This window comes from Perissodus microlepis, chromosome 2 (genome assembly GCF_051167445.1).
Source record: "Perissodus microlepis isolate ML-2025 ecotype Zambia chromosome 2, ASM5116744v1, whole genome shotgun sequence".
NCBI classification, from domain to species: domain Eukaryota; kingdom Metazoa; phylum Chordata; class Actinopteri; order Cichliformes; family Cichlidae; genus Perissodus; species Perissodus microlepis.
Genome location: NC_140462.1, coordinates 3,545,348 through 3,559,994, shown reverse-complemented (window position 1 = coordinate 3,559,994; position 14,647 = coordinate 3,545,348). Strand labels below are relative to the sequence as shown.

At 43.0% G+C, this 14,647-nt stretch overlaps 1 protein-coding gene across 2 annotated transcripts in view; it reads right to left on the bottom strand.

Moving 5' to 3' along the window:
• Positions 1–1,910: 1,910 nt before the first annotated feature.
• ppp3cb (protein phosphatase 3, catalytic subunit, beta isozyme) overlaps positions 1,911–14,647 on the bottom strand; it is a 36,377-nt gene continuing 23,640 nt past the window's right edge. The window contains exons 6-14 of one of the 2 annotated variants that reach the window (XM_084940504.1): positions 13,171–13,310; positions 11,928–12,005; positions 10,402–10,496; positions 10,102–10,227; positions 8,726–8,803; positions 8,542–8,626; positions 8,157–8,254; positions 7,057–7,104; positions 1,911–4,414 (exon numbers count right to left, since the gene is read on the bottom strand). In XM_084940504.1, the coding sequence (XP_084796630.1) occupies positions 4,236–4,414; positions 7,057–7,104; positions 8,157–8,254; positions 8,542–8,626; positions 8,726–8,803; positions 10,102–10,227; positions 10,402–10,496; positions 11,928–12,005; positions 13,171–13,310 (927 nt within the window). In that variant the 3' untranslated portion in view covers positions 1,911–4,235. The remainder of the gene's footprint in view (positions 4,415–7,056; positions 7,105–8,156; positions 8,255–8,541; positions 8,627–8,725; positions 8,804–10,101; positions 10,228–10,401; positions 10,497–11,927; positions 12,006–13,170; positions 13,311–14,647) is intronic. The other variant, XM_084940513.1, reaches the window with a different exon arrangement.

Below are 14,647 nucleotides of genomic sequence, written 5' to 3'. Positions count from 1 at the left end.
TAGCTGTAAAACAGCCAGCTGATCATCTGCAGAGAAATGGTTTATTTGAAGAATTTCAGTCAGACTCATATCTGTGTTTGTTGTGCTATACCTCAGTGCATCATTTAGAACCGTTGACCATAATATTTTATTAAAGGAATTAAAGACACTGCACTGCAATGATATGTATCTAATATCCAATTTGTTCATGTAAATGAAGAGCCCTCTTCACACTACAGTTTATTATGCGTTCCACAGGGTTCCATGCTAGGACCAATTCTGTTTACATAATGGATGGCATTACCCTGACCTTCAGTAACACAGTGAGGAATCTTGGTATTTTTTGACCTTCCTGTCCTTCAATGTGCATATTAATCAAATATGCAGGATTGCTTTCTTGCAATGTCTCTAAAATTAGAAATATTCTGTTTTAGAGTGATACAGAAAAACTGGTTTATGCATTTATTACTTGTAGGCTGGACTATTGTAATGAATTATTATCAGGATGTTCTAAAAACTCCCTGGAAAAGCCTTCAGTTGATCCGAAACGCTGCAGCGAGAGTACTGACAGGGACTAGAAAGAGAGAGCAGATTTCTCCCACACTAGCTTCTTTTCATCAGCTCCCTGTACAATTTAGATTCAAATTTTGAGTCCTTCTCATCACATACAAGGTCTTGAATAATCAGGCCCCACCTTATCTTAAAGATGTCATAGTACTGTGTCACCCAGTGGAGCACTTTAGACTGCAGGCTTACTTATTGTTCCTAAAGTAGAATGGGAGGCAGAGAACCTTCAGCTTTCAGGCCCCTCTTCTGTGAAACCAACTCCCAGTTTGGATTCAACAGAAAGACGCCCTCTCAATTTTTAAGATTAGGCTTAATACCTTCGTTTTTGATAAAACCTATATTTAGGGCTGGATCAGGTCACTCTCAATCCTCCCTTAGTTATGTTGCTGTAGGCCTAGGTTGCTGGGGCTTCCTGTGATGCACTGACTATTTCTTCTTCACCAACCTCTCTATGTGTTTTTGCCCCACTCTCTTAATCATTAGCTAATATTAATGTCTGGCTCTCTTCCTCTCATCACCTCCAACCTTTTGAAAGAGATGGCCCCGCCCCTCCCTGAGCCTGGTTCTGCTGGAGATTTCTTCCTGTTAAAAGGGAGTTTTTCCTTCCCACTGTCGCTGAGTGCTTGTTTAAAGGGGGCCTTATTTAAACGAATGTATATTTGATATCATGTTAAGACTTGATCTTTGCTCAGATCTTAACTACTTAAACATGCATGACTTCTCTTTAAATGTCTCTGTTGTGTGGCATCTTTCACATTTCAGAACAGAACAGGTGCTCTAAGTCTATGCAGCTCTGATCAGAGTTAGTCGTCTAAGGAACTTGGAAAGAAAAGCATCTGGACTTCTTTAAGTTGCTTAAGGATGTTTCACCTCTCATCCGAGAAGCTTCTTCAGTTCTGTGATTTACACCCGTTTTCACACTCCCACAGGGCTTAAATCTGGGACTCTCCACCATTTGACCCTAGAACTGAAGAAGCTTCTCGGATGAGAGGTGAAACATCTTCACATCTTCGGTTTATAAACATCTTTGGTTTATGTCCGACAATATTTTAACGGACCGGCCTTCAAGGTGTTGCGGATAAATACAACAAAATAAAACCAGTACCGGTACCAAAAAAAGATGTATTCAAAACACACGGGAAAAGACCCAGGGAAACCGAGTTAACACTAAAAACTGATAAAAACTCTGAAAACCATAAATTTCACACCCGAGCCTTAACTCTCGCGGCCCGGTACCAAATGACTCACGGATGGACTGAGAACCTTCACAGACATCAGAGTTAGTCCTTTGTATTGCAATTTGTGTCTGTGATTAATTGGTAAGGAAACATGTGACAAGGAAATAAAGGCTCTGTATCCATACCAAAGGTTCATGCATATTTTATTCAAGAGTAAAAAAGTGGATCGTCCCATGGGGCATGCTTACAGTGTTAGTGACCGGGGGAGTCAAAACAGAAAGCTGAGAGAAAAGAGAGAGAGAGAGATTGAACAAGAGACAGAGAAAGTCAGAACCGTGGCACAGTTTCTATGGCACAGGGTCTCCCAAGGGGGGTTCACCTCTCCCAGAGAAGCACAAGATCAACCAAGGAGCAACGCAACATGAAGAGCAACCAGCAGAGAGAGAGAGAGAGAGAGAGAGAGAGAGAGAGAGCTTAATATTAAGAATAATGTCCATAATAAATAGAATCATAATAATCATAGACTCATAAATATCATCAAATAACAAGAGGAATCATCAAGAATTATGATCAGAGAGAGAGAGTACACTTTTTTCCTTTAAGTTGTGACGGCAACACGCCTCCCGTTAAAATGTGTCTGCTGCTTTTTTGCTTTGAACAGCGCAAATTTTAACCATGCAATCATGCTTTTGGCTGCCTGAATGCCTGTGCCTTTGTATATAGTAATGGTCATTCATCGATGCTAGTTTAATATTTGTTTATCGTTATTCATATTTATCATTTAAAAACAACTCCTGTACATCGACAAAGAAGAGAGGAGAGAACGTGAACTTGACACTTTGAATAGAAGTGAGTCGTCATTCTGTACAGCGTCGAAAGAAACCGGAAACACAGGTCGTGAAAAAAGAGGAAGGAAAAAAAAGGTGGCAAAAATAACCCCCAATGAAATCGAACGCAAAATGAATACAAAAAAAAAATAAAATTAACATTATGTACAAAATAAATGGTTCATCATACCTCAGTTCATTTATATTAGCCAGAAAAACAAGAAGAAAAGAAAATCCTACCATAGTGAAACACAGAGCACAAATATAATCTTCACATTATTATCAAAGAACTTAACTCTGCATGCACTGATGCTTTAATATAAATGCTTTACAAAGACCCTTTTTCCCCCTTCGGACTTCTTCTTGTTGTCTTGGCTTCTGCCTTCACCAGAAGAGTGTGTTTCCTCAGTGGAATATCGTTTCCTGCTTATTAGGCCGGAGATTCCCAGCAGTCACTGCTGTCTTTTTAGCAGACAGCAACTCGGGAAGAAAGGAGGATGTAGAAAGAGAATGAATAGAGTGTTGAATTCACATTTCAACTCCCCTCCCCCACCTCTGCGTCTCCCTCACATACAGTACATTAGGCATCCCACGTTACCATACACTGCATCTTGCAGACCCTGTGACCAAATGCATCAAGATGTGCAATAAAACCTCTCTTATTTATTCTATTTACACACAACAGGTGGGGAGAAACACTTCAAATATGATCCCGGGTCACATTTGGAGCCACGAGGGGGTTTCTTTGTTTCTTTTTTGGGTGGATGAGCAGGCAGGGAGGTTTCCTGCCACTTGACTTCAAGTGGCGTATGCTTGCAGTGTGGTGCTACAAAAGCAAAATGGGACTCTCCTCCAAAGGAGGAAAGGATGGCGAGGCTCAGATTAGACCGCAGCTTGAGATTATCTCCGCACATCTCTCGCTGGCAGATAAGCCGCCACACTGCACATCAAAAACATATTCTCGCCGTTGCCTGATGCTCGGCTCTGCTCGTGTTCGCAAACGTAAACACTCTTTCATTTTTTTTTCCAAATACAGCCATACAGACACCGACACGTTAAAAGCATGTGCACGCACTTTGGAAAATCAGCATTGGTAATGGTTCCACTTCCTGTTTTGGGGATGCAAACAGGAAAAAGAATCATACATGACACTTAAATACCTCCCCCCCCACCGATCGCCGTCTGCACCAACCCTTAAACTTGACCCCGTCCATCACAAACAGCACACCTTCACAGGCTTGTCACTGTCAGCCCGCTGGTGATCCCCCCACCCCCCTCCGTACAAGGCAAACAGTAGCTGCTCGTGCTTTGCGTGGGGAGTATTTTTGGAGACTCTTTTCCTGTGGTTGTGCAGGTACATGAGAGTTGTAGTTCTCTAAATGGGGCCAATCAGTTCAGAGAAGAGATTGAGCCTTTGGTGGTAAAGTCCAGGTACGCTCATGCCTTTAAATAACAGCTGATGGCGACGGGAAAAGGGGCAGGATGTGTGTATGTAATTGCATTGGGTTTTATGTTGTCTGTACCTATTTAGTAAAGGAAATATTGTGTGTGTGTGTGTGTGTGTGTGTGTGTGTGATGCATTTTTCTTGTCTGTATATATGCCTATGTACACATAATATGAAATATGGGACCAGGTCAGTGTGGTAACTGTAGGTGTGTGTGGGCACGTGGGCATGTACGTCCATCACTGTAGATTGCTGTTGCTGTCGGTCCCATTGGGCTCTCCCATGTTCATGCGGCCCATCGACAGGCCCACGCTGTTGACGGCATCGCGACGCGGCGGCATCCTCTCATTGATCCGATCCAGACCTTTGGCCTCCTCAAAACTGCTGATCCGATGCTGCGGAGAGAACCCTCGAATGGCTGCAGAGACACACGCATACACGCACCAAGGCAGAAGCACACATACATGCACAGTTAAAAGTTGACACAGTATTGCACAAAATCTTGTGTATCCAAACCCCCCGATAAGGAGCATGAGTGTGGCCTGGGAAGTAAATCTTTTCTCAGTTTCTCCAGTAACCACATTTAGATCATGTTGATCTAAATCTCTTCAGCTGAAGGTCAGCTGGGGTTTGGATAAACAAAATCATATTGTATATTCATATCTACAAAGATGTTATGCCACCCATGAACGGTGTTTATCTGGACATTGACCTTAGATTAGCAGTGTGAGTAAAGTGGTTGGTAAGATGTTATGAGAAAAACAATATGAGCACAATCGGTTTTTCGTAAGACCTTAAGATATCTTTTCCCCTCGGGACAAGTTTCTGACAGTTAGCTGTTCATTCAAACCATCATATACAGAAGGAGCTCACAGAATTTACAGGTAAAGACATGTAGTCACATTTTTCCATTTCCCTCATGTTCCTCCCTTTTGGCTTTGGGAGTACTTGGGAGGGGGCAGCTTTAACCTTGCACTGATATCTTAAAGAAGCACTCCACCAATTTTAGTTAGGTCATAGTGATCGCCAGGATTTTCTTTACTCCGCTTTGGACTTGACAAATATTTCAGGAAGTGCTTCAACATTTTGGGAAGAATATTTATTTGCTGAGAGTTAGATAGAGCTGATTGCACCTCCATGCAAAATGATTTTTATAGTGCTTTTCAAGAAATCCTTACACAGAAAAAAAAGTGAAACCAGTTGGTTTCCAGAGAGCAGCAAGATATTATCAGATGGCGGTTTTATGGGAAGTAGTACAGGTGAGTCAGCAGTGTTTAGAGTCATTATGAAACAAAAGCATGCGCATCTGCTTTTTGTTTTTATTTCATCCAAGTTGCAACTTCATACCAACCGACACTAATGCTTTAAAGGTGCAAATGAGGAAATGACTGAACGGACATTTATTATGTGTGTTCTCTGATAAATCTGTTAAATGGGTTTTATGTTTGAGTTAGTCACCATTACTATTATTAATATTATTATTATTTGTCAGATGTTTGCTCATGCTCGCGTAGCATTAGCTTTGCTTTGTATTTACTGCTAATCGTCAAATGTTAGCAAAGCACACAAACACATTAGCAGTACACCAGATCCAAATTGTCGCAGTCTGTTCAGTCACACTGAAGAGTCAGTCATTCACGCATATCTGGACTTCAGTTAAACGTATTAATTCAGCAGCGTGTTCCTTCTGTCATTCGTAAACCTGTTAGCATGCTAGCGGAAGCATTTCACAGAGCTAGCATGGCTGTAGACTTGGCTTTATTTCAGTTGTCTTTAATAAACTGTGTGTCTTTAAATTAGACAAAACATCGACCAGCATTAAGGTTGATTCTTTGTAGTAGCTGTCACCCCAGACCAGGTAAACCTCTGTTCCAGCAGACGCTCCTGTACCAATAAGGAGGACTGTCTGGAGAGGCCGACGCCAACTCTTCAACAACGGCACAAGACAACTGTCACACATGCAGCTGCTCACAGATGCCACTGTACTACAAAGCACATGTCTAACACCCAACTACAAATCATATATAACATGACAGAAAACTACAGCACAGGCGATACCCATAATTCATTTGGGTAAACAAATTATGGTCTGTACTTCAGGTAAGCCAAAGACAGCACTAAAGGTACAAACACAAAATAGTATGGGTAACTTAAGCGTACCGAGTACTGGGCCTGTGCACGCCGGGCATGATACACAAAAGACACAATCCATGACCACAATCTGTTCATGAGCTCAAAAGAACCTGGCAGACCTGTCAGCCGCCTCTGAATGTAATGCATCCATATGCCAAATTAATCTTTTTTTCTTTGCAAAGGTTTTGAGCGTGAAACTGTATCTGTATAATCCCAAACCCAACTTTTTGCAGAGGTTTCAGCCACACTAGCTTGCCTTCTTCAGCACACACCATCTCTTGGTGTAAGCAAAGACTTTTATTCTGAATCTAGGTCACGTGAATACGCTGCAGGAGGCTGAAAGCTAAGTAAAAAGACGAGTTTTGTGGCAGATCAGTGTAAATGTTTCTTCAGCGAATTGCAAATGTTGCAAATTTTGATCTGGCCCGAGTTCTGCTGTAGGTTGTTGAGAAACAGATTGATTGCATGCTCATCTTCTACAGAACTACAGCATCTATGGAAACTATAGAAAAATACTAACACACTGCAGTCCGTGAGGAGGTCTGGGTGACCCTGCCATTGCAACATCCTCTCCCGCCCACATTCCCGCTCTTCTTGTAAATGTGTGTGTGTGGAGAAAATATTCTCTGCGTGTTTCATCTGAACAGAATGCAAATATATGGCTGTATGTGTTTCCTGTTTCCCAAGAGGATGAAAAAGAAAGGTTTATGCATGTTGTGTGCTTTAATGTGGTGGCTCCAGCATGCAGCAGCTTTGTTGAGAGCGGTGATGCAGTTAGAAGAGCTGAGTGCATCGTGTCTAAGGAAATATCTATGACCTTATGAGCATGGGCTGAGAGCGCAGCCATGCTGCACACACGTCCATACGCGCACACACACACACATATAACACACACGCCCACACACAGTGAAATGAGTGGGATTTTACCTTCGGCGTCCTTAACTGTCTCGATAGCTTCAATGGCCTCAATGGTAGCTGAAGGATGGGCAAAAGAAGAGAAAGAAAGGAGGACAGGAAGAGAGAGGAGATGACAGAGTCCGAGAGAAAGATGGAGTACAAAGAAAGGAGGAGGAGAAGGAAAACGAAGTGAAGGCTGAAACATGCTCTGTGCAGATATGCGTAAACATCTTTGCCGTATGGGTGAGCAGCGCTTGCTGAGGAGGCTCCGACAGGCTGAGCTAAATGTTGTCAAACAATCTCTGGTTGGAAAACAGTGTAGGCAGAACTTTGGGGTGATCCAAAAATCAAACAGGAAGTCATAAAACATAAAACGAGACCTCACGCTGGCCTGGGAGATCAGACAGGTATGAACTAAGGCCGAAGTGAAAGATTGCAGTTTTTGACGGCCAGCTTGGACCAATATCTGTTTAGCTGAACATGAAATTTTCTCCATGCTATTCTGTTGGCCAAATTCACGTTAGAGCTCTGTGGAGATGTCATCATGATAAATATACACAAGTGAGAGACTCTGTATCATCAATATCATGTGTAACATCCATATAATTTCAATATTAGCATTAATTAAATATCCCAACTACCAGACACCCCCTTCTAAGGGGCATGTTTCAGGTTTTAAACAAGCAAAGCCCTCAGAGCAGCACTGAGACCACAGCAGGTTCAGAGGGCACCTGGTGTTAGCATTAGCTGCTGTTAGTTCACACACACACACACACACATGCATTTGCCCTGTGTTTTGGTGTCATTCTCAGGTTCTCAGCCTCTCGCTCGTACACTCTCTCTGACACTCGCACACACAGGCAACCAGTGGGCTGTTAGTATCCTTCAGCGCTGGCGAGGTGAGGTGGAGAGAGGGAGTGAGTCAGTGAGGCAGAAGGATGAGAGGAGAAAAACAGCTGGAGGAGGAGGAGAAGAGGAGGGAGGGCATGGAGGAACCGGAGGATGCTCCAAAGCAGATACTCAAACTGTCTGTGTGGCATTGTGTTTCTGAATATGAGTTCAGGGTTAAGTTTGTGTGCATGTGACTGTGTGTGTGTGCTTATGTGTGTGTGAGTGAATGAAACGCTCACCGCTCTGCAGGGTCTGTTTCCCCCCAGAGAGAACGCCACTGGGCAGCATGCCTGTCGGGGTCAGTCCCTTCAGGGTCAAGACGTTCTCACTCTCCTCCCTGAGAGACAGAGACAGTGTGTGTGTGTGTGTGTGTGTGTGTGTGTGTGACAGATGTGTGTGGGTAAAAGAAGAGAGCAGGTGATAAAGAGAAAGAATTACACACTTCCTCACACACTGCACACCTGCAAACATGCAAAAAAACACGATTGTGGTTTAAAAGACAGATTTTAGAAAAATCTCTTTTAAAAAGTGAGGATCTGATGACTGCCAGCTTCTGCAGAAGTTGCGGGAAACCGAGCATGTGCAGGCAAGCGCACACGCGTGTTTAACTGCAACTTGACCCACCTTAGAACGGAGAACATTTTGGCCATCTTCCCGATGGCTCGGATCTTGTTTTTGATCACCTCTTTCCTCGCTGCCGCTGCACTGGCTGGAAGTGAGTGGAGCAGAAACGTTATTGAAAGATGACACGTAGAAGAAAAAAAGAATGCTAGCTACCCTTAAAAAATCAATGCTGGCGGCTTCTTACCGTCATAGATCTCGTCTCCATCGTTCATGAGTTCGTCGTCAGAGCAGATGCTCAGAACGTTGACCAGCATCTCAGTCACTGCAGGGCAAACAGACACAGATACGCTTCTATAAAAGGACAACAAAACTGCCAACTGGTGCATGCAGTTTAGGTCCTAGTCAAAATGTTAACGACAGGGTAATTATCGTGTCCTTCAATGAATAGCGGTAAATTATCGACCTATGTGACAGCAGACCTTCACACCGGCTCTCCGCGATCCCTTAATGGAACATGAGCCATCATGGGTGTGATCGTTACCCCTTTGATACGACATGTTTCAGTGTCTACTGTGAAAAATAAAAATGTTTTCTGGGAAAAAAATGTGACAATTCTTTTTATGTAAGTAGGACGGAGCTGGTCTGTGAGTGAACAAAGATGAAGATATCAAGAATCACACTCTGTTACTGTACATCAGCGATACATTTTATTAATCGCTTATCAAACTGGTATCCCTCAGGTCAGTTTGACCCGGAACCATTAACATATATTGTCTTCAGCTCAATTTCAAACTGCAGAGAAAACATATATGTTTATTGATTGCAACCAGAATTAACAACACAACTGTTTTTTGTCACAAGGTTGTAATTGATGCTAAAAATCCGCTATACTAAAGCTTATCTTGGTAAAAAAAATGAACTGAGACATCCTGTTCACTGACATTAATATGTGTTCCAGCCATCGTCGGCCTTGTTTTGAGGTGCTACTGTCCCAGGTTGTATGACATATCTAGCACCACTTGTGTCCCCTGGTTTCTTTTAGCAGCTCCTCCTCCCAGCTGCTCTGTATATATTTACACGTTCCATAAAATAAAGCCCAGATTCTGACACCACACTTTGCTGGTTTTGAAGCCATATTCTGCCTGAAAGGCCAGCAGCCTCTAAACCTCACAAGCCATTCGCCCACAGTTACACTGGGCAGATAGAGGAAGCCAGTCCACCCACTGCGGGTTGTCCCTGCCTTCAAACAGGTCAAACGAGTCATCAAATCTGGTGATCCTTGAGAATACATGAATGCTCTTCAGAGACTTTAAGTTTCTCCTTCTGTCTCAGAAACCCATAGACATCCAGTCAACTCCCCTATTGACCAGTAGACACCAGCAAGGACCAGGATCCCAAACTAGGCATGCATACCGTGCAAACTCTGTTAGTAGCTGAGCAGAGGAGCTCTCTCACTGGAGAAGTTCAACTGAAGGTTTACTTTCACTTTCAAAATTAAATGGTTTCTAAATTATCTTCACGTGGAAGATGAAGATTTTGCACTTCCTCTTCAACATCCTCTTCCATGGTATTTGTTATGTAATGTGTGTGTGTGTGTGTGTGGGGGGGGGGGGGGGGTACCTTTTTCTCCAACAAAGGGCAGCGACCATGTAAAGACGTCCATGAAGTTGGGCAACCAGTAGGGGTGAGGGGAGCAGTTGAACTGACGGATGTTCATCACATTGTTCTCATACTTTAGCACCGCAGCTAGACACACACACACACACACACACACAGAAGCAGATATTAACCCTTTGAAAGCTTGCTCCTCTAGGAGGTAACAATGTTTCCATCCATCCATACATGTAAAGATTTTCCTGAGAAGTCTTACAACACAAACAGTTTGCTCTACAATAATTGGATAACACACGTCAGTCAGACCTTTGTTGTTGTAGACATCCAGGTAGTTTGGAGCGGAGAAGATGGTGATGAGCGAGGGGAAACCTGTAGTCTGACTCTTCCTGTACATACGGTACCTGAGGAAAGAGAGACAAACAAGCCGCCCACGTTACAGCCACTCAAATAGGACACTGCGCTGTGGATGAAAAAACCAAGGATTTACTTTGCAGGTCTTCTAAAGCAGCCAGGGGATGGTTGGAGGTGAGACAGCCACACTCTTTTAAACTAACAGAACAGAAATAGAGCAGATTGCCTTGCATAGCAGAGGAAAATGACAAGTAAAAAAACAGAAAAAGCTGCTGGGCATCGGAAGCCTGCATAGATATGCAAATTATCAAAACAAAACTTTACTGTTCTGGGTTGTGGTGGCTGAGTGGGTCTAACAATTTCACCCAGGAGAGCGTGGTTCACGTTCTGTGTGAATTTAATGATAATATTCCTAGACCAACGTCTGTTTTGATTCCCCCCCTTTGTTTAGGATTTGTGTGGTTTAGGGGGAAAAAAATCCTTTTTCATTGTCAGGCCGCTATAAACAACACACATTTCATCAGGTAATATTGACAGGAAAGTGTGCTGCTGTAAATCCACCAAGCTACAGCTTTACATTCTCACTGCTCATTAAACTTCAGTGAAGAGAAACCAATTTTTCCCAGACAAAATCACAATTTAGGGTAGTTCCTGTAGCAGCTAGCTTAGATTTTTTTTTTTTGAGTGAGCTGGCCGTTATTCTCTTTGTGCTGTCGCTATTGTTGGAGAATATAATGCAGCAACGGCACATTCACAAATCAAGGGCTTCAAGAATTCAATCAAAGAATTCAGAGACAGCAGTGAGTACAATGTATTTTGTAAGTTCTCAGGTGAAAGCTGCTTCATTTTGTATCCACACTGCTGCTGCTTACTTCATCGAACAGTCTCTTTTTTGTTTTTTTGACCATGAATGCATGTTTTATCTCCACATTAGCTACTCTGCACAGGTGCAGAAGCCTGGCGACTGAAATCGCTTGTTTTTTGGCCATCCTATAACAAGTGCATTAAGACCTCTGGATGATTACCCAGACTACTCGTCTGCATGACAGACCAAATACTGTTAATGGGTTGACCAAACAGCACACACACAGAACACAGCGCTGCCTTAATTGCTGCATTACATCTAGAGGATTTTCAGTGAGATAATAGATGCCAGGAATGCATTTTTGGGTCACAATGTTTTTTTCCCTTCACTATTTTATTCAGACTTTTAGTGCAAAGTGTACGCAGCCTCTTTGACTTCCTGTTCTGAGTTAGTTAGGGTTGAATCTTGCACCGGCTGTTGGTGCACTCTCAGTCAGACCAACTCTTAACAATGCTAATCACACAGTTTCAGGGCCTCTTTTCCTGCAATGTGCCAATTCCCCGACAATGAAAAATAACAGCTCAGAACATGAAATGTCAGGGTAAGCCATTAAATGAAATGGTGCGCCCATTTAAGCTGAGAGAAAGGACTGAGCTGCAGCAGCCGGTCAGCTCACCCGGCATCCTGTGCTTCGTGCGCTCTGATGATTGACAGCAAGTTGTTGGTCTGTAAGAACTCGCACACTGCTGGATAACTGGAGACAGAGAGAGAGGGACAACAAGTGAGAGTAAGTGAGGGCAAAGGAAGAAACATGAAGGGGAAGAATTATTCAAAGCGATGCAGTAAAACACACTTTACATAACAAACAAGTCATATGTCAAGGCTGCTGTAAACCACAAAACAGATATTTAAAGTCTGGCAGTGGGTGATGAGTAGGCTTTTGTTTTCTAAGGTAGTGTCTGACTGAGACCAGCAGGGGGAATCAGTGAGGAGTGACAGGCCTGAGCCAGGCTTACGGCTGCCTCAGTGCTGAGGTGGGCTGAGTGTACACTAGTTGGCTGATTGATGCTGTGTCTCCTAAACATAGAAAATCGGTGTGTTTGCCACAGAGAACATGTCACAACACCCATTTCTAAACACCGTCTCCCCCCTTGTCTGTACATGCCCCCCTTCTTACTTTCTCATCTTTTTCCCCCTGCCACCCTCCTCCTATGTTACTCTCCCTCGTTCTCTCACTGTATCTTAATATCACTCCATATCTGGCAGGAGTAGCCAGTCGTCATAGCAACAGAACCGTGCAGTCTCCCTGGGGATTGTGGGATATCGTTTCATGCTGAAACGGAACTGTGTGTGCTGCGTGTTTGGTGTGCGTTTGTGTGTGTAAAGTAGCCAAGAGTTTCTACAAATCCCAGCGACCGTTAGTGGATCTCGGATGTGGTGTAAACGCGCACACGCGGCGTCTCTCCCGTTCTCTCTGCTCGGGAACAACATCCCAAACCTGCAGCTTGAAGTCGACCTGAAACTTATTAGATTTCTAATTTGTAGGTGAGCATCGCACGTCGCTCATGCACGGTAGCGACAGGGCACTCAGATCATTTAAAAAGAGACATCGACCTATCCCAGAGAAAACCCGGAGTCAGGGACATGTGTGAGAACTTCTTTCTCTTTCAGGTGGTGATTTTAAAGAGTACTGTCTCTGCCGTGAACCATCATCCCAGAATATTACATCCACACTGGCTTGTTGGAGTACCAGGTCAGCTCTTAGCTCTGCCTTTGAGCTTCATAAGCACAGGGATCTGCTGCTGCAAGGCTGCCAGACTATATTCATTCCCATTCAAAAATAAAATGTCAGGGCTCTTACGTAATGTTTTTTTTTTGCCGATCACAACACCTTGAGGAGTAATTCTACCCTCCTGTACCTGTAGAAATAGGAGCACCCTCTGACCGTGTTGTGGCCAAAGTACTCCTGGGTCTTTTCATTGCCAAAGTCTTCCAGGGGGTCGGCCCACAACAGGTCGCACATGGGCCCAAATGCTGGAGGCTCCTTGAACCGGTCCAACTAGGACGCACAAAAAAAAACACGCACACACACAGAAGTATAGAAATGTCAGCTTACAGAAACAGAGATTTTCTACATGAAAGACATTTTCAGTCATGTAAACAACCCTCCAACACATATAGGATAAATCAGAGGAGAAAGAAAAGCAAACACATAGCATACACACACAAACACATACTGTCAGAGCAGAGCATCTCCATGGTAACCCCCACCACACAGGAGGGAGAAGATGTCACACCAGCAGATTCACCATGGAAACACTGCCATTAGATGAGGAAGTGTGTGTTCTCGCATCTCTGTGTTCATGTGTGTGCCTTTGTGCTCTGGAGCTCAGTGAACTGTATACACACAGGGGTTATTTTATGGTTTCTAATGAACACACTCGGAGCAGGCTAAAAAGCTGAAATAAAAGTTGGTTTATGACTGCTGAATGAATGTGCCTGAGTGCTGCACATAGGTCGATCTCATGTTGCATGCATGATTAATTTTCCTTGCTCTTGTATTCCTTATCCTGCACAGGCAAAGAGCAGGAACTGGAGAAACGGTGAAACTGAGAATGAATAACAAACTGTGGACAGTTACGAAGGCTGATCTCTCTTCTTTTTGTGCATTTGCAGGCTGATTACTCTCTATAACAGAACTTACATATATACCAGGATGCTGAATATAAAGTGACACCATGTCTTTGGGAATGCAGATGCAAGGGTTAAATGCATCGTCTACAAAATAAATGTGTTCCTATGGCTTTCTAGGCCAAATCTCATTACTATCATTATTTATACTTCCCAGTTACAACAAATTTAATGTATCACTGTTTTGTGTAAGTAGGAAAAGAAAAGAACAAATAACGTATTCATTAAACACCTGACTTAGCTACACCCCGTCACCTGAATTGAAGGCAAAGCTGTAGCTACTGCTAAGCTAGGTTTACAAGTTATAGATTCTTCTCTCCACTGTGATTTGATTCAACAACTAATTCATTTAGTTATGCAGAATAACAAAGGGTATGACCAAAACGGATATTTTTGCTATTTTTCATTGTTTCGTTTGCTCTGTGTAGGCCTTTAGTAAACAATACGTGAAGTTAGCTTTGGCTTCTTTAAGCTAGTTGTAGCGCCTTTTCTATATGACAACTTCTACACTGTCAAACCAGACTTTCTCACTCTGATTGGTAGGTTTCAGCTCTGTAATTTAGTTATTACAAATGTTTTTTAAAAGGCTGTTTTATGACTTTATATACATTTTATGCATTACTACATAATGATTAAACAGGAAAAGGTTTAAAATGAATTCAGATTCAGTTCTTCACTACATTTTCAGCGATTTTTCTACATGAA